The sequence below is a fragment of the Haliaeetus albicilla genome, chromosome 16, assembly GCF_947461875.1.
Source record: "Haliaeetus albicilla chromosome 16, bHalAlb1.1, whole genome shotgun sequence".
Classification (NCBI taxonomy): domain Eukaryota; kingdom Metazoa; phylum Chordata; class Aves; order Accipitriformes; family Accipitridae; genus Haliaeetus; species Haliaeetus albicilla.
In genome coordinates this window covers 1,200,899-1,228,159 of record NC_091498.1, presented here as the reverse complement: position 1 = coordinate 1,228,159, position 27,261 = coordinate 1,200,899, and the positions used below count along the sequence as shown (strand labels likewise).

The 27,261-nt window shown below is 47.0% G+C and overlaps 1 protein-coding gene across 2 annotated transcripts in view; it reads right to left on the bottom strand.

The window, feature by feature from the left end:
- Window positions 1-602: 602 nt before the first annotated feature.
- Window positions 603-27,261, bottom strand: part of GRIK3 (glutamate ionotropic receptor kainate type subunit 3) — a 123,610-nt gene continuing 96,951 nt past the window's right edge. The window contains exons 11-16 of one of the 2 annotated variants that reach the window (XM_069802859.1): window positions 21,053-21,276; window positions 15,290-15,408; window positions 12,300-12,517; window positions 4,779-5,001; window positions 4,293-4,543; window positions 603-3,226 (exon numbers count right to left, since the gene is read on the bottom strand). In XM_069802859.1, coding sequence (XP_069658960.1) covers window positions 3,032-3,226; window positions 4,293-4,543; window positions 4,779-5,001; window positions 12,300-12,517; window positions 15,290-15,408; window positions 21,053-21,276 — 1,230 coding nt within the window. In that variant the 3' untranslated portion in view covers window positions 603-3,031. Of the gene's footprint in view, window positions 3,227-4,292; window positions 4,544-4,778; window positions 5,002-12,299; window positions 12,518-15,289; window positions 15,409-21,052; window positions 21,277-25,665; window positions 27,092-27,261 lie in introns of those variants that run through there. The other variant, XM_069802860.1, reaches the window with a different exon arrangement.

Sequence of the window (27,261 nt, the reverse complement as noted above, 5' to 3'; positions counted from 1 at the left end):
GCATCGCTGCGAAGCGTCAGGCTCATTGCTTCTCCTCTGCGATTAAACACCGCATGGCTTACAGGCTCCTGCGCTCCCCAGGACGAAGGCAAGGAGCACGCAGGGTAAATGGGAACGACAGGAGAGACTCCAGTCTCTGCTAAGCAGCGTAGCAGCAGGCTGAATCAACGCTCCTTCGGGGTGGAGCTGCCCCTGGTTTAGAGCAGGAGGGCTGAGGTCTGAAACCATCTCACCTCCCCTCAGTTCACAGTGAGCAGGAGCCAGCAGGGAAGGGGGGAGCCGGCGGTCCCCGCCAGGCTGGGGTCCCAGGCAGCTGCCCAGCTCCTACGGTGTTTTGAGCAGTGCAGAACGTTTCCTCGTTGTCAAATGTTTTAATGATCAAGATTTAACCGTAAAACGATAAGGTAGATGCTATTTCACGGTCAGTGCAGAGAGGGAATGGAAAAGGTTGATCTGCAGGGTTTGGTCTTGCTGGCGGATAGCACCAGTAGTTCCAGATGCTCACCTGTCACTCTGGGACGTTTGTGAGTAAAATCAAATCAAACTGGTGTCAAAGATGAATAAATGGGGTTTATGGTATTAGTAATATTTATTTATTTAAAAAAAAAATCTTCCAAGAAGCAAAATTAATGCTATTTTCTGTGGTGTTTTACTCTCTGGACATTTAAAGCCATTTTCAGGCTGTGTTTTGATCTCTGCCTTAATTGTAAAATTCTCTAAGAGCTTAGAAATCTGCAAAGAAAGCATAAAATCTCTGACAAGCCTAAGGATTTGCAAAGAAATACAGAAAGAATGTCATTAGGTTTAGGAAGCAGACCCATACTTCCAATCTATCTTCTGCTGTAGGTATTTGGTCAGCAAACTATTAAGAATATGATGCCCATTGAGCTGCCAGCTTTCAACCCTAATTTTTCATGGTTTCTGTGAAAATTAACATGAATTCTTTGCATATCTTTACTTGAGTCAAAATTACCTTTTTTTGTTTCGAGTCACTCTGTTGCTTCTTTACATCATGGAAAAAACAAAATAAGGACAAATTGTGTTCTGTGTTGGGGGGGGAACAGCTATCTCCCCTTGAGCTAATTTGCTAATACTGATGAGCTCCAAAGATAACCTTCCTAACTGAGCGTCAGAAAGAAACAGGTGGGAAAAAAAATCTGAAATCAGCTACAAACAGGTTTGTTCCTTTGGGCGAGGATAAACTTTCCAGAAAGGCCTTGCAGCTAGGGGAGGGCAAACTGGGTCAGTTCAGCTGCTGGTTCCTGCGGCGGCTGTGGCACCTCGCTATGCTCACGACACAGAAGGCGAAGTTTTGGGATGCAGAGCTCGGGCACTGGCTGCTCCATCGCTGTGCTGTACTGCCCTGCCTGCCCTCCAAACCAGGATCGAGGTGGTGGGTGCAGAAAGGGTTTCCAGCAGCAGCATGGTCTGTGGCAGGTCACTGTCAGCCTTAACGTGTGCAAGGGAAGGAGGTTGCTTTTTCTTCAACACCAGTGTTTAAATGAGAGCTTTTAAGAACCTTTGCAATACTCTGTGTGATGTTCTGGGTTACAATGGCCAGAGCCATTTCTATTTGTTTCATTTTGCAAATTAATCCGCAGAGTGTCTCACTGGCCACCCATGTGGTTCCCTGTGGAGGGATGCAGCTCAGTGATGTTACTTGAGTGTTACTTTAGGTCAGCAGAGGGATCTTTGGTAATTCTGACTAAATTCATCTGCAGGACCAGCCTTCTGGGTTAAGCAACCTGAAAATAAGAACACAGTTCATGGAAGATTTCTTGAAGTCATTTTAGTGTGTGTTTGCTTAAATCACATGGAGATGCTGCCTGAGGGGCTGCGCTTCACCAGGCAGAGCGAGAGGGGGGTCAGGTTTGGCTCACACAGTGCTGCTTGTCCCAGGCCAGCCCTGGCCCCACAGGCTGAGACTTCATCTTTCAGGTCTCTGACGCAATGGAGAGCATTTAGTCCTAAACCAGACATACAGTCCTCTCCTGGTCCGAGTGCGAACGCAGCAGAGCTGCTGTTCAGTGCTGCTGAATTTCATGGAAATTGGTATTGTTGGGCTCTTGGAAACGGCTCTGCTCCTGCCTCTGCCGAAGCCTGTGGACTCAGCCACTTTCCATGCTTCTTTGCAGGAGAGACTGAGCTTTGCAGGAAGAGTGAAGGAGCTGAGGACCTGGAGATCGCAGTGTCACCCTGGGCCGGGCTGGAGTTTGGCACAGGGCACGTGGGTGGTCACTCGGAGATGGCAGTAGCTCCTGTGCACGCCACGCTGTCCCATCCCTAGCCAGGAGTTTGGCTCCATTCAGGCTTCCTTGCCCCCTTGTCATCAGCTGTCTTGGGTCTCCTGATGAATGTGTGTGTTGCCTTCTCCCACCACAGCCCCACGCGGACTTCCAGCTGCGGGTGGCCACGGCCAGCACAGCCGTGAGGTAAAGGGCCACCGTGAGCTGCCTCGAGAGAAGGCACAGCCTTGACCATCACGGTGCTTCACAGATACTTTTCCCTTTCCTGGACAATGTATGCTAAATGTGCTGTGTATGTCAGTGTGGAATAGATGCTCGCACAGATGGCTGCTCACGCTGCCCCTGACAGTGTTTCTTTTTATTGCCATGCTAAAGAAGCCTTGCTCGGGGGCTCCTTCTTAGCCGCCAAGGGTCAGTTTGGCTCAATTCTGTTTCGCCTCCATGTGTTTTCAGTATGTAAACATCAGACTCCTGGATGATAGTGTGTTTGGACTCCATGAGGCCTGTAGGAACTAAGCATTTAAAAAAAAGGAACAAAAAATAACAAAAACAAAACAGAAAAGCCCCAAGACCCATGTTACAGTCCGTGCTTTGAAGTTCTTCTACGCCGGTGATCGATGCAGCTGTGTTGTAAAGGCCTTGTTCTTGAAATGAACCAAACCAGGCTTTTTTTTTTTTTTTTCTGTTTTTTTTTCTTGTTTTTTAATCCTTTCTTCCCTAGTTAAGAGTGCATCCAGCCTTGTCTGCCGCAATTCCTTCCCTCCCGCCCCCCCCATTCCCATTCCCTAGGGAAACACAGGTGTCAATCCAGTGTTGCAGGTCATGTTGTCCTTCCCTGGCAGCCGTCGGTCATTGAACGTGTGCATGTTGATCACGGCGTCCGTCTTCACCATGACGGGTGGCTGGGGCTTGTGTTTGACCCGTCGCTGGCAGGTGAGCGACAGCCGGATCTCATCGGCCATGGCGCTGCAGAAGGAGCGCTGGGGAGAGCAGGGACAAAAAGCACCGTTACTCCTGGCAAAATGTTCTGCTAACCTCTCCGTGAGCAGGAGGATGCTTAAACTAGGCTCTGCAGAGGGTAAGCACGAGGTTTAGGCTGCATTTAAGGCATCAGCTGTGCTTAGTGGGACTTCAGTGATGCACGGGCGTCTGGTTGACCCCTTTCTCCTTTGGCAAGAATTGTACCTTTGACCCACTAAATCCTGCAAAAAGGCAGAGCTATAGGCGGCTGTTGGAGTGCTGGTGCTTTGTGTGATCCCTGCTGGGGGTCTGGTAGATTTATGTGCTGGGAATCAGAGGGCTATCGAATCCTGCTGGGCTTGCTAGTGGGCAGTTTTCCTTCATCTATCTAGTCCATCACGTGGGCAGCTTGCTTTGATTTCTGGTCATGCACGCAAATGCACGTTCCACTTACTGTACCATGACACCCAAGGAAGAGGGAAAAACATAAAAGCAGTCCTCGTTTCATGAGCACTAATCAGCCACTGCGGGTGGGAGGTGCTGTTTGGATAAGTGTTGTGAAACGTTGATAAAATGGTATGAGGCTTCCTGGTGGACCCTGACCAGTTCCTTGAGGCTCTTTGAACAGGAGTGGGGAGAAGAGATGGAGACTTCATGCGTGTATACATTATGCCTGGAATACGCAACACGATTGCATGTGATAGTGGCGAGTGGATATAACAGCTCAGAAAGGTCCCTCCCACAGACCTCTGTCCATATTTTCATGACTTATGTGTCAGCTTGCCTAGAATTACCCTACAAATGTTTACTAGTCTAGTTACTGCAGCAGCAGATGCCCCTGATCAGAGTAGACGTGATTTGCCCTCTGACACGAGGCTGTCAGAGCGGGACAGAGCAATGAGCCTTAGGGGATGGCATTTTGGGGGTGCTGCATTTCAGCCCTTGGGCTGTGGGCGCTTGGACCTCCAGGCAGCAGAGGCAGGGCTGAATCCCTTTGCCCGTCTCCCTGCCTGTCTCTGGGGTCAGCGTGCAAAATCCTCAACGGCTGGGCTAATGGTGGTGCAGGGAAATGGAGGAAATCAGTACCTGCTCACGCTCCGCCGTTTTGCGCAGCTTGTAGATGAACTCCACCATAGCCACGAAGACCGACAGCACCAAGCCTGCTGCCAAAACGATGAAAATCCCACCGATGTTTTGAATGCCCAGAGCGCTGGCCTCCTTGTTCTCATCCTCAGGGCAGCCGTTCCCCCGCCACCACTTCTCCTTCATTACGTGGAGCTTGTCCTCCTCCTGGAGCTGGAGGATGGCAATGGTGATCTTGTCCCTGTACGGTGACCCTGGGGAGGGGGAACACCATTACACACAGAGGGAATAGGACAAAAATCACACAAAGTAGGGAATGTGTCTGCGTCAAGCAGGGCTGTTCAGACCTCTCTCCAACAGGCAGACAGCGTAAGCTTTGGTATTTGGAAATTTGCTGTTGGGAGTGGATTATCTTAATCCCATCTGTTGTATTTGTGGTAACTAGCTCCCCTCTGGGGTACCTACGGAAACCCCACCGCTGTCACTTACCCATGGGAGTCCCGATCCCGTAGCCTTTGGAATCAATGAGCCCCCCGATCTGAGTCAGGTTGCAGTTCCTCTGGGTGATGTATTCGATGGTGGTTGACTCCATCAGCAGGGCGTAATCGGCTGTGAGGGTTCGCTGGATTCCTTCCTCGTTGTTTTTGACAAGAGCTGTGGGTTTGCTGCTCATGAAAGCCCACATTTTTTCAAATGTGGAAATTTTGGATTTCTGGAAAAATTATACCCCCCACCCCCAAAATAAGAATTAATCTTCTATTTGCTGAAACCTGGTACCTTTTCAGTAAATAATAATAATACCGGTTTGAGAACAGATCACACAATGGAACTATTACCAATCTGACCTTGTCTTAAATGTCTCTCTACTTTCACTGCCCAGCATTGTTTGGTTTCATGTTGCTGTAACAAGTGACAAAGGTTCCAGCACACTTCACGTTGTGCAGATGCTCAGCAAAAAGATTCACTGCGCCAGAGACCTTATCCTGTAGGTGGAACTGAACAGTTCATTCGCTTCAGTGAGGTACAGTGAGACCCTGCCTTGGTGCCTTGCCGAACTTGCTAGAGTGACAGGCTATCAGCATATCTATTTAAATGTATTAGTTCCCTAACCAGAATTTTGTTTATATTGTAATGTTTCTGCACAACGAGAGAGGACAGAGAACATTTCAGAGGGCATGTTTTTCTCTTTTGCACACACTCTATTATACTTCTTTCTTTCCTCGAGCATCACAAGGGAACATGTCTCCTCTGAGATATGTGCAACTGCCAAACAAATTTAACATATCCATATAAACAGAGGCATAGAAATATTCAAGAAGGTTGTCTTATGGCTAAAAATAAACATGGATATTCTTTCACTATCAGCAGACATTCCGTTAAAAAAGGAGGAATATGTTTTCTAGCTTACTATTCATGTGAATTTTTTTTTTCTTCTTCTAGAAAATGTATTGGGTGAGAAGAAATATGGTTATTTTAAGTCTTTCCATAACATTTGAAATATACCATTTATCTACAAGCACCTTCTGAATTGCCTCTGTGTAGGTTGTCACAAAAGACGTAACTGGCTTTAGTCTAGAAAAACTCCCCAGGAAAGGCATATCAGCTTTCTCTTGAAATACCCCCTTCATTGGTCACTGTGTTCCCGTGGGCAAATGTAGCTCTCATCAAACCAACTCTATGCATCCAGCTGAGCTCTGGAAAAGCACTTGGATATTGAGGCTTGTGTTCATGCTGCTGCCTGCTCCTTTATGTACCATTCTTCTTTTCTGCTTAATTTCTTGTTTTTCCTAGATATCTTTTTGCCTTCTTATTTTATAAGAGGCAGCTTAGTCAGCCAAAACCACCTCCTCCACAACACTACTTAGCCAAAGCCTGAAGCTGGCTGATAAGTTGGAGGGGCTGATAAGTCTTTGTGCTTTGCCTTGAATAAGGGTAACTGCTCACCTGCAGCTGCACGAGGAGTCGCTGCAGCAGAAGCTGCTCTTTCTGGTTTAGCTGTCGTTTATCTCCGTTTCAGGTCTCTGTCCTTCCATAAGAAAGCAGGAGATGGAGCCCCAGCCCATCCCAACTGCTGCTATCACATCTCCCCCGTCATTTTTTCAGTATCACCCAAAAATGTGCCAGCATAGGTTCTTCTGATAAATCCACTATAAATAAGGGTAAATTAGCTAAGAAAAAAAGTCCCTCATAATGCTTTGTATTTCAAATGCTTTGCCTGTCTACCTCCTTTTTTCAGCATGTTTAACAAAAGTTAAACAAAAGCTTGACACCCCAAAGTTGGTTAGTGTAGCGCAGTGGCAAAGGCTGTTTCTCTGTCTTTAACCCTGTGGGATCGTTCTCCTGACTGATATATCCGTGGACTCATTTCTTCTCAGTTAAAGCTCATGCTTGTTATAATCCACTTGATGAACGTGCAGTAGTGGATGTGCCGGAGCAAACTTCATTCAGGAGGCAGGATAATCTCCCTCACTTGAAAATCTGGACCAGTGCCTGTAAGGTAGATTTGTGGCACCTATCAAACCTCAAAGAGCAGCAAGAAATGTAGCCTCCAAAAGGATTATTAAATATCTGTGCATTACAATGGGTAATTGAAATGAATAGCATACTTGGCTTGCTGATAAGGACTTGTTTAACATTTATATAGTTCACATCAGAGGCCTCTGGGTTCACTGGCTCTCCCTTTCTCTCCTTCTCTTCCTGCGTTTAATGCTCCTTGGGTGTTGACACAGAGCTCTTAAACAACATCAGTGTTCTCCCAGTTTAAAGCATAGAGCAAAATAAACTGGCAAAAAATCAATAGGCTGCATTTAGTGAAGCTAATAGGACTTGCATGAGGCATTGTAGCTCTTCAGGCAACTTAAATTACATGAGACAGGGCTCCCTGGAAGAGAAAAAACACTTTTCTCTTCTCTTCTTAAATCACCGCTTCTGACCAGCTGAAAGGACTTAATTGTGTTTTGAAATGCCAGGAGGAGCCCAGCTTTCTCAGATCCGGCTGTGCTTCTTCGAGCCCTGCTCTGGGGGTCCTGAGCGGGGGCACCCGTGGTGGGGTGAGCACCCTCTCCGGCTGGAGCTCACCGTGAGGCCAGAGCTACCCGTTGCTGCTCGCTCGTGCCTAAACGAACAGCAGAGACCCGGCAACGCAGGGCTGAGCCCTTCAGCAGAGAAGGGCCGTCTCCCCGCAGCAAAATGCCGCTGGTTGCAACGGCCTCGTCTTCCCCAAAGATAAGGCTGTGGCAGCTCCTTCGGGGAGGGCAGGGCAGAACCTCGGTGCAGGCAGGGCAGCTCGACGCACGTCTCTGGTCAAGGCAATCTCGGGCTCTCCCCGTAGTCTAAAACCTGCCGCCTCCTCACTGGGAATTTATTTCCTATTAGTTTCTTTAACTTCACTAACGTGAGATAAGAATGCTCCTTTTCCGAGTGAAAACTCACCAACTGTAATTCTCAGCGCAGTGCTAGCAGTTTGATAGACCGGGCTATTTGTTAAACATCCATTTTAGAAGCAATTGTCAGTCATTGTGAGAGCAGTCATCAATCAAAAATTGCAGGAGCAACCATGGTGAGGAGCGTACAGTGCTCCAACTCACACCTAATTCCGGAGAGCTTCCACCGCTATTAGGGGAAAAGTTGTTCCTTCCTCCCATTCCTCCTCTCTGAATAGTTCAGCCATGCTGCAAAGGTGGTTGCTTATTTATGGGAATTTGGGTGATGTTACCTGAGAACGTGCCATTCAAATAAGCAAAAACATCCCAGTAGTAATTTAATAGTCAGTAAAGAATGCACATAAATTGTGTTTATTTTGCTAGACTTTTTTTTTGTATGTGTGTACATTTTGTTTTGCTGCACCTCTGATCTTACAGCTTAAGTAATTTACCTTAAAAAATCCTTTCTGGGGTTAGTTACTGGTTTGAACTGGTATTTGCTGTGCTGTGGCTAGGTGGAAATTTCTTCTCTATGGAATCACCATTTACTTTTATGGGCTGCCTAAAAGAAATCTGAGTTGGTGGGAGGCAGAGGGACCCTCCTGTGCCCCTGCATTCTCCATGGGGTCCCCAGGTCCCCCTCAATGACAGCTTTGTTTTGCTGCCAAAGGTAGGTGAAGAGGAACTGCTTGGTTGCTCTGAAGCATTAAGATAAATGGCCTGACACTGACTTCATCCTGGCAGAGAAATTCCAGAGTCAGGAACTCCGGAACATTTAGGAATGATGGAGATTATTGCTAATAAACAAAGGCGGTAGTTTAACGCTGCTGATCAGTGCAGCCATGGTTCACACCAAGGCGATCGTGTCTCTCTCCGCTGACACCTTTCCCACTGGTTCATGTGCGTGGAGCTTCTCCTTGTTTGGTTGGGATAGATAACATCAGAATCTGGTCCCCTGTCCTCTGCATCTTAATAAAACCCTACGTTAGTGCTAAATGAGATGCATGTATGAAAAGCTGAGTGCCAGCCCCTCTGAATGCAGCAATTGCAACAACACTGAGAACGTCTCTAAATTCATTCTTTAGAGTCACAGCTCAGAAGCTACCTTTAATAACCAATGCTTCAAGACCAGTCACCCAAATAAATTAATGGAATAGTTTAGAGGAGCCACTACAAGGCATCTTGCCAAGACATATATGCTTTTTTATCAGTGAAATTGGCAAGAAAGTAACTTTCAGGCTTAAGATTTTCAATTCCAGCCTGTATGAAAAAATAAATTGATTTTCAGCAACTGAAGATACTTACTCTTGAGGATTTAACGTTTCTGTACAAGTGAATATATGTGTACACACATACACACACTCTCACACTCGTACTCCAAACTGCACATTAAACCCAGCATTTTTCAGAGAGACACAGCATCCTTTGCAAGATATGAAGGCTTTCTGGCATGATTTATAATGAATACTAGCTGCTGTTCCTAAATTAATTGATCTGTGTTTATTCCTGTAACTCGATCTGCATTGCCAGGGAATAAATAGCTTCTCAAAAGTTCTTTTCATTAAGTAAAAATCTGCCAGTACGGTTGGTAAAACTCTCTCTTCTGCTTCCTATTTGCCATAGCTGGTTAGCTCAGCTGCACAGGCAAAAACTTTTGTGGGAGCAAGATCGCTTACTGTGGGTCTGCCCCAGAGATTATGTTTTGGCTTGGCTCAACAGGGAACTTCTGCAGTGTCTTCGGTGAGCTCTGCAAGAACCCTCAGTCAGCCTGACCGTGGGCAGAAAACCGGTTAGCGCTTTGGGAACCACCTCAGGGAACAGTGCGCGAGGTGTTTGCCTTCCTCTTCCTCCCATTTCACGTTGCTCCCTAAGCTCAGCTCCGGGATCGTGCTCTCCTCCGGTGGCCCTAGTTCCCGCTGTGTCAGACCTGCGAGGTGTCAGGAGGGCTGCAGACCCAGACAAGGTTCAGCGAACGACAACGAGGGCCACAGCCGCCACTCACAGACGAAGGGGTCCTGGGGCCCAGGCCAGGGCTTGGGGGGTGGGTGTATGTGGTTTGCAGCTTCTTTAACATGGAGAAGTGGAGGAGTGAGTTCCAAATGTAAGGGGAACGACTTTGGGGAACAGTCATACAAAGTTCAAGGTAGCAATTTGGGCTAAGTCCTAGCGCATAATCCACAAAATAGGTGAGATCCTAGTTAGGATGCTGCCGTCCGCCTTTTGTCCCGCATGCAGTGACTGTTCAGCTGACGGCAGGACTGCTTGACCTCCGGATCTCCGGGGGCTTTTCAAGACCAGCGGTCGCACAGCAGCGTACAGCCTGCGTGGGGCTGTCTTTCTGCTGGTAACCCCCCCTTTTCAGCAGAGCAGAGGAAGATGAGGTGAAGCCTTGTGCACTTCGCTGGTCCTTCAGTCCCACCCGTCTGGAGGGAGTGCGGATCCTCGGCAGACACCGCGGGTGCCCGTCGCTCTGTGCCCCGGACCCTTGTGCTGTTTGACAGATGTCCCCGTGAAGGTGGTGCTGGCAGAGCAGCCGTACTGAAACCACCGTGGGATTTGGCCAGTCATTTGACAAAGACCACGTTGAGGGGTGGGAGAAATTCTGGCTCTTCTGCGTTTCTCTGTACACGAAGGACAAGTGAACATAGCATCCCATACGAGCGCTCTCACCGCTCCAGTAATCGAAACACTTGTCAGAAGGGACATCCTGGAGAATTCATCTCCAAACACAATAATAATAAAAAAGAAAAAGGAAAATACACTGCATCAATAAACCCTGCCAAATGCCTGTTAGAAGCCTGAAGAATGATTCTGATGGATAATGATATGAAACAATAAATATACCGTGTCCTTGATGATTTTTATAAAGACCATTTCCTTTTATTCCCATATAAAACTCTTATTGGAAAGAGTAGTTAAAACACAACAGTAAAAGTCTGTCTTTTCCTGATAGCTGTTCCAGGTTTATATTGCTTTTGGAAGGTAACGCAATGCATTTGACCGTGCCAAAGGCAAAACTGCATGCACCAGCTCCACTGCAGAAAGCAAACTAACCAGCAGCAACCTGCTATTCTATGCAACGTTTTCATTTCCCAGAATTAATTAAAGATCAAACTAAACCAAATCCTCCATGTTTCTTTACCCATCCGTGTTGCTGCCTGTCAAAGTGAGCATGGAGATTTGGAAAGTATAGTGGCTCCTTAACCAAGTCCTAGCCAAGAAAAGTTGCAGGAGAGTGCTGCTGTTTCTTGTTATTAAAATTCAGCACGTCGGCTTCCTTTAATGAGTCTTGGCAATTAAACTGCTGATGGCCTAGTCTATCTGCCTTTACACTGTGCCTATTCAAATTATTGCAGTATTCCAGGCACAACCTGCTTTTTAAAGCGTGAACTATGTTTGTCAAACTTTGGCCCATGTATTTCCTGCTGAATTCGGGTGACCGGAGGGAGAAGGACTATTCCCCAGCACCGTGGGGGGAGGCAGCCCCGTCCCTGCAGCCAAAGGCTCCAATCTGCCGGTGCTCAGCAAGACCCTCAGCACCAGCGCTGGACCCTGTGCGTGCGGCAGCCAGGTCTGAGCTCTGAGCGGTGCTCCCAGGGGAGCGGGGCCATGCACTGCATGCGGAGGTAACTCCAAACCTTGCCTTGAAAGACAGCTTTTTGTGTTCATCCTTGAATTTAAACTCTTCTCCAAGCCAGGGTGATCGTTCCTGAGATTAATAGCCCCTCATTTCTATTCCTTTATTCTCTCACTCTTTTTTTTAGAGTGTGTTTTTACAGGCCAGCTGTGGTTTTAAGGGTCTTTTTAAGTCTCTCAGTTTCTTTCCATTTTTGAGGCAATAGTGAAATATGAATGCTCTTAGCACTCTTCTCTGCAGTGTTGGCTAACTTCTGAAATTAATTATGCTTTAAAGAGAAGAAATTAATGTAATTTGATTCTGATGCATTGGCGGTGTTACCTTGCACTGGGTTTCAGAGGTTAATAAAACTTGACTACATTAATGTGAATACCTGAAGGAGGAGAAAGATATTTCAGCTGTAAAAAATACTGGTCAGGGAGGGCCCTTTGCAACATTTGTCCAGCTTTAGGTGTCATTTGTTCTCTTTGTCCCTGAAGGCCGGCCGGGTCAGCCCCGAGGGCTCTGTGGAGCTATTCTTGCAGAGAGAAGGAAGGAGCTGCAATGACTAAGATGTGGAAATAGGGAAGATACTTTAGGGAACATAAGATTTTTCTGTAGGGCTTTAATATAAGATACACCTGTCCTGTTGTGTCCAATATGTGCTTCATTTTAGGGGGTCAGAGCCAATATTGGTTACAGTCTCTGAAGCTGTAAAATCAATACAATTTTGTAATTGTGACTTCAATTAGCAATGGAGAGAGGGGAGATTGGCCATGATGTGAATCTAGGTAACCTAAACTGGCAGGGGTCAAAGTCTTGACAAGGATGTGAGACTGAAACAACCTGCTTATAAGGAGAAGCAGTGGTGGCTTAGGAGGTTTTTTGTCCTTGGTTCTTTGTTCTCACTCCTGTTGGCCTAAGAGCGTTGCATCTCTGCCTGGAAGGTAGAAAGCCTCTGCCTGGTCTCACCTTGAAGAAGGTCATAGTAGCTCCATCCTTCACTGCTCCGTACTCTATTTTTGTCTGCTTTGCCAAGTCATCTGCTGAGTCGATGGGGGATTCCATCCTCTCCACCGTCAGGAAGGCGGCAAGGTTGGCCGTGTAGGACGAGATGATAATTAGGGTGAAGAACCACCATATGCCACCAATGATCCGTGTAGACAGTGCTTTGGGCATCAGCTCAGAACCTGGGGTGGGAGAGGGAGAAGGAGGGAAGGGGAAACAAAGAGAGAGAAAGGACCCGTTTTATATATACATATACACATTGTATACATATATGTATAAAAAGGGTTAGGTTTCACTGTCAAAACTGTAACAGCTACGTAATTAAAGCCAACTGGTTTTGAGGCAAATTATCCAGACATCTTGCACACAAGGAAATCAGTGGGGTTTTTGTAGCATTTGCAGAAAAACCCTCTCCCTTTATTGCTGACCTTGGGTACAGTGCACAATTTACAGGAAACATTCAAACTGAAGTAATTAACTAGGCTGCTTTTATGAGATTTAAATAGCAAGCTATTTATGAACTTTTATGAGTGTTTTGTTCTGCCATTTAAAAAGTGCTTTGCTTTTATATGGATTACTTTCCAAAGGACTCACTCTAGGGAGTGTGTTCAAATACACAAGGTTTAAAAAAAAAATCAAACAACGAGAGAAAGGAACTATCAGGGTCCAGTACTTTGAATACCAGTTAGAAGTAGGGAAGCAGGAGATGTTACAGCATAAAAGGTGTAACAGGTCTGGAATGACTTTTATTAGCAGACATGAAGGACTAAATGGGTAGTGCTATTTTTGTAATTGCCCAAGACACCTTTTAAAGCCAGGAAAGAGCTTTGGGTTTGAAACAACTGCATTTGGGGGATATATCCAGCCTGGAATTTGCAACAAAGATTGGGCTTTGCAAAGCAATTTTAAGCAGTGTGGCATCAAAGCATAGCATGGAGTATAGCTTTTCTCCTATCTGAGTGCAGCAAGGAGGCACCAGGAAACAGAGGAGCCTTGGATATTGAGGACTGCTTCGGTTCTTCTCAAGATCCTGCTTCTTTCCTATTCCATCTCTTGCCCTTTGATACATTGGGTGGTGTGACATCAGTCTAGCTTTGAAATATTTTTCTTCTTAGATGCAGAATAGAGTTAAAAAGAATACAGCTCTTTTCATTTATCAGGATCTGACAAAAGGATGATTCATCCTGCTAAACCGTCTTGCTGGGAACTGTCACTGTCCATCAGGACAGCCGAGATCTGGGAAGAATATTACACACTGCAGCAGTGGCAGCAGGAGGAGCATGGAGCAGTAGCACTGTGCATGCCACCAAGCCGGTGCTGTGGTTCTTTTGCTTTCTGGGTATAACTACTGATATACGGTAAATTAAAGTGTGACAAATGTTTGATGTTTTCCACTTATTTCTATTCCTGGATTTTCTGCAATTAGATCACAGCTGAATTTTGCTCCATATTCAGAGCTGCTCACAAGCTCCCCTTCTGCTGTCTTCCTAACAGATTTACTCTATTCATTCCATCTGTAAATACTCTATTTGCTCTATTCCATCCACATATATGAATGTAATCCTATCCATATCCCATTTATAAGGTCCCTGCTATTGTGGTATTTTACACCAGTAACACTGAAAACGTTCAGTCTCACATGCAGTGGGTGCCAGGCAGAGCTGCTTGGAGGATCTCCTCACCATCCTCTTTGCCCCAGAAACTTTTGCCCTGTGTTAGAGGGAGTTTCAGGCCATTTCACAATGTGCAGAATGACCAGATGAGGATGAAAATGGAGACAGACCAGAGGGCAAGATGCCTTGTCTTCTGTAGAAGTTGATTTAAACCAGAGTGAGCCAGGACAGAGATCCTGAAATTAAACAAATTGCTTGAATTTACAGGAGTGAGAATGTACAGAATCTGTGGGATGCTGCTGAGTTTGGTGAATTAAACAGCCGAGGGAGACCAAGGCAGTGTTCCTCCTTGGGGCACGGTGGGTGGGTGCTCCTCTGTGCGCACTAGCAGCAGCACACGGGTGAACACGCCACCGCTCCATCATCGAGCTGTGCGCTTCCAGATGGCAGGCTCAGGAGCTGCTCCTTCTGACACCTGCCAGAATGTTCATGCTTCATTAATAGTAATTATTGTTATGCAGTGGCACGCGTGTGCCGGCAGCCAGCTGCAGCTCGTGGGGCTCTGCCTCACGGGGCGAGCGATGAGTCTGTCGCCAGAGCTGCGGGGTGAGCTGCTTGGGATGGGGGCTTTGACCCGCAAAAGGCGGAAAGTACAAATAGAGGCAGGTGTCAAAAAAAAAAGAAAAGAAAGACTGAAAAGCTCTGGCCCGCTCTGACGCAGAAGAAATTGGATGGCTTTCTTGGCGTAAGAGCCTTGGACCTTTTCCTGGTGCCCCAGACAGGGCTCGGCCCTGGCACGTGTCCCCCTCTGTTTCTCCATCCCTGCCGTGCAGGTGAACCGGCACGGCTCAGGGAGCGTCTGCGTGGAGATGAAGTTCAAAGTGAGTGAATAACAACAAACGCAGTTGCCAAGAGCTCCTGAACTGCAGAGCACAGCCGGTTCCCCTGATGAGATTATTGTCTCATTAGTCCTTTTCTGGCCTTGGCCCCAGCCAGAGGCTGCCTGCCACGCACACACAGCTCCCCAGGGAGCAGCTCCCTTGGGCGCTGCGGTGCCGGTGCCGTACGGCACATCTCCATCGGGAGCAGCAGGCGCCGAGCGCTTCCCAGCACAGCTGGTCCCAGGAGGTGCCGGAGGAGAGCTGTCTCCCCTCTCCCACACCTCACCGCCTTTCAGCGGGGAGCCGGGAGCCGGTGCTGACGAGCGCTTCTGTGCCTGTTCAGATGTTTTATGTTGTTCCTGTTGCAAACAAAGTACATTTTAAATTTAAAAAGCCATGACAAAAGGTCCGTGCTGGAGAACCGGTGGGAGGGTGTGTGGGCAGGGAGGCACCGCTGTACCTTGCTGCATCAGCGCTCCCATCCCAAACCAGAAGCTGTTCAATAGGGTGAAGTTATTCTCCACGATGTCCGATCCTGGGTTGCAGGGATGAGCATCATACCACTCGTATGGGCTGAACCTACGGCGGCACATGGAAAGCGAGAGCTCATTAGTCAGGATGTGGCATGACAAGACCCTAAAGGAACAGGAAAAAAAGAGCTTATTAAAGAAAAGGACAAATTCAGCCAAGATTTTCTGAAGTGACCAGTATGGCTGTAAGCCCCGTGTCCTGCATTGCAGAGAGCAAGGAAACCTGGGAATCCAGGTCCTTCCGAGGTATCTCAGGTTGCTTCCCCAAAGCCTTTGGTCACTTCGGATCATCTCTGCAATAATACATCACACGACAGCAACTGGAGCACATGACTATGGGATGGGATGCAGTGCAGACACATGACCTCTAGTATGTAACAGTTCCAAAATGTGGAGAAAAATGGCATTTCTGGACTGACTGCGGGGAGATGCTGCAGCGATTCTGCAGCGGTAGCTGGGACAAACCACGGTATTTCAGGGAAGTCTTGCTTTAGTGCACATGGGAATCGGGGCGGGATTTAGCTAATTGAGAAGCAGAACTTTCCACTGTGCTAACAAGCAGGAATCCTGCACTGTCAGGGCACCAGCACAACAGTGGAAATTGGTGTAGGTTCGCTGTGGACTGTTGTGATGCTCGGCCCCATTGCAGGTGGTGGGAGAACACTTGTTCCCTGTGGGGGCATATTTCCATGGACAGCCCTGTAGTTCTTGAGCAACACCGAGGGAATTTTCTATGATCATCTCTCTGCAAATCCTGCCTAGGATTTGCAGGCAAGCACCACCGTGAGTGTAGCTCTTTTAGCCAGGATCTGGGGAGGATGCTTAACAGGAGAGACATTAATATTTTTAGAGCTGTTTATTTACATTTTCTAAGAGTCCCAAATTTTGCAGAGATTAAATTAAAAACATAATTGGTATAACTGCTTTTGAACCAGGCATTAATTATCATCTCCGCTTCCTTCTGAAATCCCTGTAGCTTCACAACAGCCCTTTCTTAAAGCCCAGCCCACAGTTTGTATTAGGGGATATTTCTCTGTGTAATTCTCTGCCAGACGCACTGCTACCCAAGGAGGTGTCTTGTTGCTTAATTTTATGGTCCCCCTCAGTCAGACAGTTGGATATATTTGGAGAGAAGAGCCACAGCTCTCTCCCAGGTGCCCCTCCTGGCGCAAAAAGCTCCCCCAAGAAAACACCTACCCCAGCCTCTGCTCTGCACAGTTGTGCCGTGAGACTCCCCTTGGAGCCCGTCACACGGGAACGTTCCGTGAACATGGAGCTGCGGTCCCTGGGCACGTGAACCGAGCAGGGTGAAGCACAGGAGGGTGTCTGTGGGGAAGACCCCACCACGGCGGATTGACTAGGTGCAACGTGCAGGACTTCTTGTGGTTTTAGAAAAGTTCATCCTGGGCACATCTGTCCCACTTTTTGCTTCTATTTTCCATATGCGAGATACAGTTTAACCACCTCTCCTTTGCCTTCCTTCTACCTTGCCTTTCTGCAGCGGGGACCATCGCCCGCCCTGGGTTTGCAGAGTGCAGACCCAGCAGCCTTGCTCAGGCTGCACCCTGCCAATCCTGCTCATTCGTCCAGGTAACAGCCAGGCCATTCTTACTGCCCACCTCCCTCTGCTTTTTTAAATAAGAGAAAATCAGAAAGGAAAACAAGAATCAGGCTGAATTCAGACCTGGCTTTACATCCTGCCTATTCCTTGAACCTTGCTGTAAATTTATGCCAGAGGTGTATAAAGGATGGCGCCTAAGCCCTTTCTGTCGAATAAAGCCAGAGTTCAAGAATTAGATGAAAACTTTCTTGGGCTGCCATTGAAAGAACATGAAACAGAAGAGGAATTGGTAAGATCAAATGAGCCTGACAAGATGACACACCGAAGAACTTCAAGGTCTCTGAGTGAAAACCTACTGGCGCTGCTCAAATTACAGAGAAATATTCAGAAAACTGCAAAGCAGCGACAGAATCTTCAGTGCTTAAAAAGCGAGTGGGACCATTAGTGGAAACAGAGGGGTAATGAAGGAAGGAGTGAGTGGAGCTCATTGACCCCATGCAGCTGGAGCCATAATAAATGGGAGCTGCTCAGGATTCACCGTGGGCTGACTTCCCTCTTCCTCAGGTGCAGAACGGGGTCTGAGAAATATTTCATCAAAAACTATGATTATTTTCTTGTCTCTTCTTGGCCTTTTTGGCAGGGAAGTGGGAGCATTTCAAAGAAGTTTTAAAGATCTAACACAAAATACTTTTGAGCCTAAATTGCATCTCCAGAGAAATTTCTTATGGATGACCCAGTCCTCATTGCAATTAAGATGAATATTAAACCCACCCGCCTCATTGTGCACCCAAAGGTGATTAGCTGTAATTTGAAGGCCATGTGAGTCTGAGGATGGGTGACAATTCAAATCAGCCAGCTGCACGACCCACTTGCAACCTTGCACCAGAGTCACCAGACAAATTACCCCCAAGAAGCCTTATAAATTGCTAGTGTTTATGGCTCTTTGGGGGCTGGGGTGGTTAGGAGCAAAGGCTCCATCAATAACTAAGAAAGACTGATTAAAAGGGGAGATGGATCAAATACCTCCTTTGCCTGCCTCTAAATAGTCCCTAAGTTGGTTTTAAGTGGCATTGACCTATGATTATAGCATCAGCAGAGGAGTCTGGTGCCTAGTTCAGGAGACTCATGTCTCTGAATTAAGGCTTTGCTATTTTGACTGTGCTTTTCTCCTGAGAATTGAATTTTAGAGGCCTTGCTGGGGTCAAAAGCAGATATTGTTTCCATTACTTCTGAATGCAGTAAATATTTTCCCCATGAAAACTCTTGCTTTCCATCTCTATGTGTTAAAAGATCATTCCTGCAGAACCTTAATTACACCGAATACTTGGTGTTCTTTGAAAGAGAATAGGAAGACAGAAGAAATGTCAGGAGCAAAACATGTGAAAAAGAAACTGTAATTGCAATATTTTATAGGTTCAATTTCAGCCAAAGAATAGCCTGACAGGGAAAACTGTTGTATTACATCATAACTGCTATGATGCAGAGAGATTATGAGGCTCATTTCAGAACCGAAACAGACACTAAACCACAGTTCTTCAGGTTTTCATCCCTCAATGCCAACCACAAAGCCCAGCACAGCAAGTGGTTCGGACCCTCTTGCGTTCATTGTGCCAGGGCGGTCACAGGGATGTCAAAACAGGCCCTCGGTTACTGAGTGTGACTGCCGTGTGTTCGGGCACACGCTGCGGTCTGAGTTAGCTGAGGTCCACACCGCTCTGGGCAGCGAGAGCCCTCCAAGTGCCAGGCAGGGCAGGGGGGGTTACCAGGCTGGTACCTGGTTGGGTACCTGGCCATCAGAGGAGTTGGGAAAAATAAGCTTTATTTGAATTGTCATTCCAAGCTGCGCAAGTAGTGTAATACTTTATGGCATTAAAGCCAAAGACGTTATGGCAGCAGAGCCCATCTAGCTATGTTCTGCATGGCTAACGGAGACATAAAGTGAAGGAGTTCTATCAGTCATCACAATTTTTTTCCTTCTCATAATTACCTTGGGTTCATTTTCCCAGAAGAGCATCTTTTCCTGCTGAGAGCATCTGGTTCTTCTCCCTCTGACACAAAGCAAAACCGCTGAGGACCTCATCCTGCCCCGCTGGAGTCCCCAACAGCCTTCCCAGGGTCTCAGCCGGGCAGGACGGAGCCGGCAGCAGTGTTTTGCCGAACTCTCCTGCGCTGTGTGTGCCCCTGGCCGCTGCCTGCCTCTGGCCGGGGGGTCTGCGGGGCAGAGCTGGCAGGAAGGCGGAGTGATGTGTTAATGGCAACGTGACTCTTGTCCTCTATTATAAAGTAGTGTAGTAATAACAAGTGCTACCATTTCTGTGCGTTACACCACCTTCTCGCTGGAGTGAACTGTTAGGTTGTTTTTATGAGTTGCTGCTTGTACTGCAGTGCCATAAGAGCCCAGGCCCGCGCTTCCAGCAGGCACTGTGCAAACAGCCTGCAAAGACGTCCGTGCTCAGACAGCTTCTGTGGGATCTCAGGGAAGTGCCTGGAAACCCGGTACATGGCCGTTTGGTTGAGATGCATTACAAAGACTAGGGAGGAGAGCGATTGCAGTTAAAATCTTGAACGTGGAGGGCCTTCTGTGTCCTCTAAGAGTGAAGTGCAACCTCTCCAGCTCTGCACCTCTGCAGAGGAAGGATCAGACTATGTAGCTGCTTCGCCATCCCAGATGGTTTGGAGCACTAATGCTGTCTGCTAAGCCGAGTTTACTTTGACAACTGCTGTTATGTGTAATTAGGATATTACATAGTAAACTCAAGAAATCATCTCTAAATGCCCCCATGGACCTGAGGGATGTTGAAAATTGCAGATTTGTTGTAACAGGAGGGTTAATGGATTCTGGTTGCTGCAGTTTCATATTTAATCTTTACTTTGACTGTCTGACTGATGTCAGTGGATTAGATAGAAGCTGGTTTCTGAAGGATGCTCTGAGGAAAGTACAGCACAGCAGCCCTTGGGGGGAGGGGGTCTGCACAGAGCCCCAGTCCAAGGTGTGGGGCTAGCAGGGGGGTTTCTGAAGGCACCACTGGCATAGCTTGAACTGGAAGAAATAAGAAATGAATGTCTAATTGCAGATTGTGCTTCTTCCCTGGGCATGGTGTTTACACAAAATATTTAAACATCCAGCAAGGTCTGTGTGTGGCCAGGGAGGGCGGCTGCCTGGCAGAAGGGAGGCAAGTGCTTTGTTTTGGTTTGAAAAGGTGGAATCATGTATTGAGAACAGCCCTGGACTGTGCGTCTCATCAAAGACTCTGTGAAATTAATAACACATGCAAATATATGCAAATTCTGCTGCTTTTAAATATAGAGGTTTTAAACATGCTAATTAGATGCATATTAATTTTGTAAACAGACACATTGTCTCATCCGTAGCAACGGGTTCTCCATTCTTTTGATATGGGGAGGGGTTTGTGGGAGCTTTGCTGGTGGAGAGTTCAGAGGCAGGAACTGAAAAAGGTCCAGGACACAGTGGAGAGGCTGGGCTTCTTCCTGGAGAAGGGGGGGTGAGAAGTGACCTAACAGGAGCATGAATAGTGAATGATACAGAGCAGGAAGATTACCCTTCGTTATACCAGGGAGGTGCTAATGAAATGGAAAGGCAACCAAATTTCTAAAGTCGTAAAAGTGCATTTTAAAATTCTTTTGTACTGGAAGTCTATTAAATCGTGGAACTGCCTGCCCTGATATGGCAGAAGAGGCTTACAGGTTTATGTTAATAAAGCAAACAAACACAAGCACATTTAGTATGGTAAAGCAGTACAAAGGATATAATGCAGACTCTAGCTAGCGAAGAAGGAAACAAATTTCCCCTGTGGATAACTCTTCGATTTTCACTGTGGGGTTTGCATTACCTCTACAACCACTCTGAGACACCGACCCAAAAGAGAACAGGGCACAGGAGTCTGGCAGTTGGGAGCAGCCCCACGCCAAGAGACCAGCCTGCCTTTGGGTAATGGACCAAAAGTAATTTCATTAATGACACGGGTTTAATGCTGCGGCTCCCGCTGGGTGGTTGGATCCCTGCGACACACCAGGCAGCAATTCAGATCTGAGCGTGGGCAGGGTGTCTTGTCGCACGGCAGCAGATGTGGCGTGATGGCAGTCGCGTGGGGCGGCACCGGCGTCCCCTTACCTGGCTATGACAAACAGCACGCAGCTGACCCCCAGGTAGGCGAGGAGGATGTACATCCAAATGTCAGGAGACAGCGGGTTGAGGAAGGAGAACACACTGGGGTTGGTCCCGTTGGGCTTCCGATACAAGATGCTGACCCCCAGGGTCATGAAGGGCTTGGAGAAGTCTATCGCTTTCTCCCGAACGTGGGTGATGGTGAGAGGAGCGACGGCCAGATCAGCTTTCTGCATGCGGTGCCGAGGGAGGGAGGCACCGAGGGAGACAAAAAGAAGGCATTAGAAACCGAGGCCGTTCCATCCCCTCAGGGACACCCGCAGCAGTCACACTGCAGTAATGGGCCAAAAAAAACCCCCAAAGCACAGCCCTGGGGTTCCCCCCTCCCTTTGCACATGGGGTACGTCTGCTCTGTGCCTCTGCCAGAGCCAGGCTGGACCTCCTGCCCTCTGCCTGGCACAGGCTGGGCTCGCACAGGTAACTGCTTCCCTTCAGACCTGCAATCCTGCTGTACAGGCGAACGCAAAGCTGTCGTCAGAGCTGCGCCGCCTTGCCCGTGAAGTGTTTGGGCAGTGCTCAGCTCACCAGCTCTGCTCCAAAGCCCTCCAGGTAAAGGGACCAGGGACTGGTCCGTGTCCATCAGACACAAGAACACCTGATATAATATGGTCCAGTTATTACGAATACTTCTTATCACCTAAACGAAACCCCAACGCAGATAATACTTCTCATCACCTAAACAAAATCCCAACACAGATGCAGGGTCTCCAAAACACGCTAGGCGAGATTCTGGAGGTGCTGCTGTGGATGTGCTTACCACCTTTAAGAAAGTTGTTCCAGATTTAAATCAGTGGGCTGGAGAGCAAAAGTGGTCTGCTGTTTGCTAATTGTACTCTATGACTTTCATCGTATAGATTTTTGGTTGGTGTTAGCTGGCGAAATACGGTGCAGACAACAGAGACGTTACCGTTTCTGCAGCTTTTGCCCAGATGCAACGGGCTCATTTTGATAGGCTCTTCTAAAATGGTCAGAAAAATTGTATTTTACAACGGTATAAAATGTCTGTGATCCTTGCTGTGCTCGCTTCTTGCCGCAGAACTCTTTACAACAGAGTGTTTGCTGTGTGCAAATCCCACCGTTTGCAGAGATGATTTGTTTTGTTGGCCTTCCTTTCAATGTTGCTGCAAGAAGAGAAAGTCACAGAGGGAGGCCACTCCAGAATGAAGTTGCAGGAAGTAATATTGTAGCAGCATGAGGTAAAAGGTTCAATTTCTTTCCCCTGAGTTGCCTTCACCATGCAACTTGAAAGGCTCATTCTAAGGAAGCTGTGGCATAGGGCAGGAGCGCTGCTGTTTGGGAATGCTCGCAAGCTTCCCCGGCTGGTGGGAGTGAGCAAAACCTCACACAGCTCCCCTTACATCTTCTTCTGTGCGTAGGGCTGCAAGTCCCACTGAGGAAACGTTTCTGCTAATTAATGGTGGACTTCACAGCCAGTCATGCTGGAACTGTCTGAGCTGCACGAGGAATTTCAGCTGAGCATATTATTCATCCTGACTTCTTGTATGAATTGTGTTTCTTTCTATTATTTCTGTTATTGAATAATTTCTATGCTAGATTCAGTGAGCAACTACATACAACCCATTGGCCGAGAGCTGTGTTCATTCCTCTCACTAAACATCCATTCAGGTTCTTAAAAAAACCTTAAGTAAATACATCCAAGGCTACCTCAATGTCAGCTGCCTTGCTTGGGGTTTGCAAATCACTCTTTTGGTATCATTGACTTCAGAGGAAATGCAGGCACATAAATTACATTTCTGAAGTTGAGCAGTACCTCCCCCCGTGCCAGGCGCCTAGCATACCCGTGCAAGATTTATTTAACATCTGGTTCTGAAGATTAAAATTCTAAATTAACCATGAGTGATAATTACCTAGGATGTAGTGGATTTGCCATTACTTGCAAACTTTAAATCAATATTAGCTGTCTTGCTAGAACATGCTTTACTCCAAGAGAAACTATGGTTTCACTGTAGAAATTGGTGAAGATCTCTTGCCTGAGTTGTGGAGGAAGGTCAGACTAATAATCTCATTTGACCTTGCAAATCTGTGATGAAAGTCAGTGGAATATTTTTAAACACAGGGATCTGGGCCTTTTTCTATAAGAAGAGTTTCTGCATAAGCTTTTAGCCATTACATACATGTGTGTGTCTGTATGAAAGATGTCTCTTCTCCAAAGAACATAGCTTTAGAGGTCCTGAACAGAAGAGTTTCAGGAATTCTGTAACAAGGGTAAAAATGATGGTTTTTTTTTTCCTAACATGGTTCTTCAGCTGAGCCCTGGTTGGTTCCCTTTCCTTCTCACTTTCCAAACAGAAATATATTTTTAAATCAGCTTGATAGAGAAAGTGTTCGTTTCAATTACTGGCGTTTGTCAAAACTTAGAGAAAATGGAAACCATATTTTCCCAATGAGCCCTTTTGTGCCAGCTGTGGCTATGGTGACATTGATGAAAATTGAAGGACAGTGGCTTTTAAAAGTGGACCAGCAATGCTGGCTGCCCAGCTTGAGGTGGTGAACTTCTGCATCCGAGGAGCAGAGTCTGCATCCTTGGTACTGTCCTGGTGGAGGATGCCTGGCAGGTTTGTAGCTTGGCTGCTCTCCCCACATTACAGCATACTTGAGAATTTGGGCTTACTGGTCTCCAAAGTCACAAGGCAGAAGTGGCAAAAGAAATGCAGCACTTTACCTCCTCCATCACTTCTGTGTGGGTGTCCTGACTCAACAGGGAAAACCGAAGGAGATATTGAAGGATTTGGCTACGGATTTTTCTGAAGGAGGAAACAAATGAGCAGCTCTGTGGTCAGTGCTCACTAGCAACTGCCTGTCTGAAAGATCCTAAGCCAAATTTGTCAAAATGATATAGCAAGCTAAATAACAGCTAGCAGTTTATGCTTTACCACAGAAAATGGAGAGAAATCTGCATGGATGCCCAAGGATCAAAATGCTTTTAGTGCAGAAATAAAATTTTACTGTGTCATTTTAGCAGCTCCTGTGATTTGATCACAGCCCCACGTCCTTGGCAGTAAATGTCACACACAGGCAGAATGGAGCACGTATTAGGGAGCCCAGGCTGGTGTGGTGTCCTGAGCTATTAAAGGCAGTGCGGGGCTGTACTTCGATATCCTTTTTATCAATGCAGATTTTTCTGAAGGTGGCCTCTAATTAAGGGTTTGCTGACTGAGAGAATCTAAATCAAAACCTACCAAGGGTGAAGCTTTCATTTGTCGTGCTCTGACATTATAAACTGGGAAGTCAATTATTAGGCCCTGACTGCTTCCTTCACTCAGCCCCAACTTTCATGCTGTTGCACAGTAAGATGGGTTTTATTAAAAATGAGGAATTATAGCAAGTGCCAGTGGCTGAAAGGCCCTCGTCCAGCAAAACCACTTAAGCACCCGCTTCTGTTTTACTGGAGCTTGCATGCCTTCCAAGTCTTATGTATGTTCTTAAGTGTTCTGCTGAATTGAGGCCAAAAATATGAATTTTGCCAAGGCAGCTGTACACCAAATGCAGACACTTCTCTAACACACCTTGAAGGATTTGGATCTCCTTATTCACCCAGTGTTACAGCATTTTTACTTGGGTGGAACTGATGTGAGTTCACCGAGCGTTCAGTGGATGGAGGATCGTATTCTCTGCAGAGGTATTTGGCTTTTATCAGAAAATGCTAAGTCTTATCTTCAAGTTCTCAGTTATCATGGGAATGTGGCCTGTGGGTCAGAACAGCTTTTGCACAGCCACGGTCACTGTGGAAATCGTGCAGCATCCGACCTCCGCCGGAGGAAAGCTGTGTGTGATGGCCAGTGACAGCAGAGCCCACAAATAGCATAAGCACCAAGATAAATATTTATTCAAGAAAATAAGCTGCTTCTGTGCTTATTTTGCCAATCTGAGTTAGGTATTTACATAAACTAATTATGTGTGTGTTGCCTGAGAGACAGGTAAATAGTGCATATTTTACTTATTTAATTGTTATTCAGGTGTCTGTCTGGCAGCATCGACACTTTCATCCCTCACTCTCTTTTGCCACCACCGCCGCCAGCGCTGGGGCTGCAGCGCTTTTCTGCTCCCACCGCCCTGCTTCAGGTCCCGTCTCTGCCCCCATCCCTGCTTTGCTTGCTCGGCTGCCGTGCCGTGCTCCCGCACCCTGTCCCCCCGTGGGTCTGCTGCGCGCTGGCCTCGCTCCTGCATCTTCCAGCATCTTCCCCTGTGGCGGAGCCAGCGCCCAGGCGTCCTTGGGCATCCCGGAGCATTGGGGGATGACAAGGCGCAGCCCAGGCAGCCGGTCTGTCTTGCAGCCCGAGGCTTGGAGGCAGAGGGGCTCCTGCTTTAGCAGGCGTCGGAGCGCTCTGCCGAGAGCCCTGTGCCCCCAGCCCTCCCCTCTTGCTGGCCAGGGGTAGGAAAACCCTCAGCGCGAGAAGTGATGCTCGAGGAGAGCCAGGTCGTGCCCGGCAGCATCCCAGACGTGCCTCGGCCCTCACCGTGCGCAGGGGGTCAGTGTTAATTGTCTGACTACAGCTTTTAATGGCTGCTCTTACAATTTCAGACCTAATTTAGACATAATTTTTGTCAATGAATTTATTTAATATCAGTGGTGAATTAAGAACAGATGTCAGCAGGGAAAACCTAGCTGTAAGCCAAAGAGGAGAAATGAGGACCATGAAGCCCTGTTGGGCCTCTCGTAATCTTTTCTTTAAGAAGTTCTTCAGAGAGGGAACTGCCATTAATTCTACTGCGGGGATCTCAAAGGCTGTAGGATCCTGGTGAGAATGGCCGTATTTTTAGAGACAAGGCCTATCCTATGAATTACTGGCAGGTGAGCAAGCCAGGGGAGGGAAAGGCAGGTCCAGAGAGAACTGCAGAAGCAAGCAGAGAACTCGGGGCTCGCAACGTACACTTTAGTGTGCTTCAACCACCTGGATCACTGAATATGATAAATACGAATTCACCCAATTAACGATGCTGAGCACAAAAGGAGAAAATGCAACCAGGTGTTTTGGCTTATTTCCTTCTCCTCCCTAATGCTGAGTTCCTACAGTGTCTAAACAAGAAATAGAGGACACTTCATCCAATTAAATTGTTTTTTCCCTATTCCTGGCCCGGTAGCTTCCAAATGAATCCCCAGTTAACGACACTTGAAATAAACATCCACCAGTGCAGAGACATTAATGGGAATGTGGCAATGTGGTGCAGTATGTATTTCTGCCAGAATTTACTGTCAATAAATGCCCATTTATTGTGAAAGTGTTAAATCAACTGTCATAAATCGTCCCTAAGGACAGATATTACATCTTCTCTATAGTTACCATTGGCAGGGATTTCCATTAGAAACCCTATTATTTTTCATACCTTTTTTATTCCCACATGAAGTTTCAGATTGAATGGAAATTTGATATGCACTGTCTCAGCAGAAGACAAGTTTTATTTGTGAACAAGTTTGTGCAAAATGTCCAGAACAACTCATTCTGCTGGTTTTATGTGATTCTGCCCACAAACAATAGGGAAGATTTGCAGGCATTATTTTGCCAGACAACTAGAATTTATAAATCAGAATGGATGGGCCACAATGCGCAGTGTAGTTTTTCTTGTATCAATAATAATTTCTATGAATAAACATCAATAACAGTTCGCTAGTGATGAAAGGATGAGATCTGACAGTTGCCAGGTTCCCCACTTATTATGGATGCGCAGGGCACCGGAGCCTCTCTGTATCACCTGGGTGCCCCAAACCTCCCCTAATGCCAGTGTTGCAAACGAGTTCAGCTTTCACGGCCCATCTGATTGACAGTCCTCTGCGGGAGTGGCCAGGGAGTGACAATAAACAACTGCAGTGAGTAAAGAGTCTAGTTCTCCAGGGAACGGACTGAAGTCCCTCAAAACAGGGATTTTTTTTGTGATGAAGGACGAGCAGCAGATGAAAGGCAGCAGGGCAGGGCTTTTCGCATCTAACGGCACGAGGCTGTCTTCTCCAGATCTGCTGCTGGGGACCTGGAAGACAGGGTCATGCTGTGAGCTGCTCTGACTGCTGTTGCTTTTCCTGTTTATGCTTAAGGCCAGACTAGAAACAAAGCAATTTTACAAAGGATCATAGCCTAAGGCATTACTGCCTATGGCCAGGCATGTCTAGATCAGAGAGGACAGGGGAAGGAGTATGATGC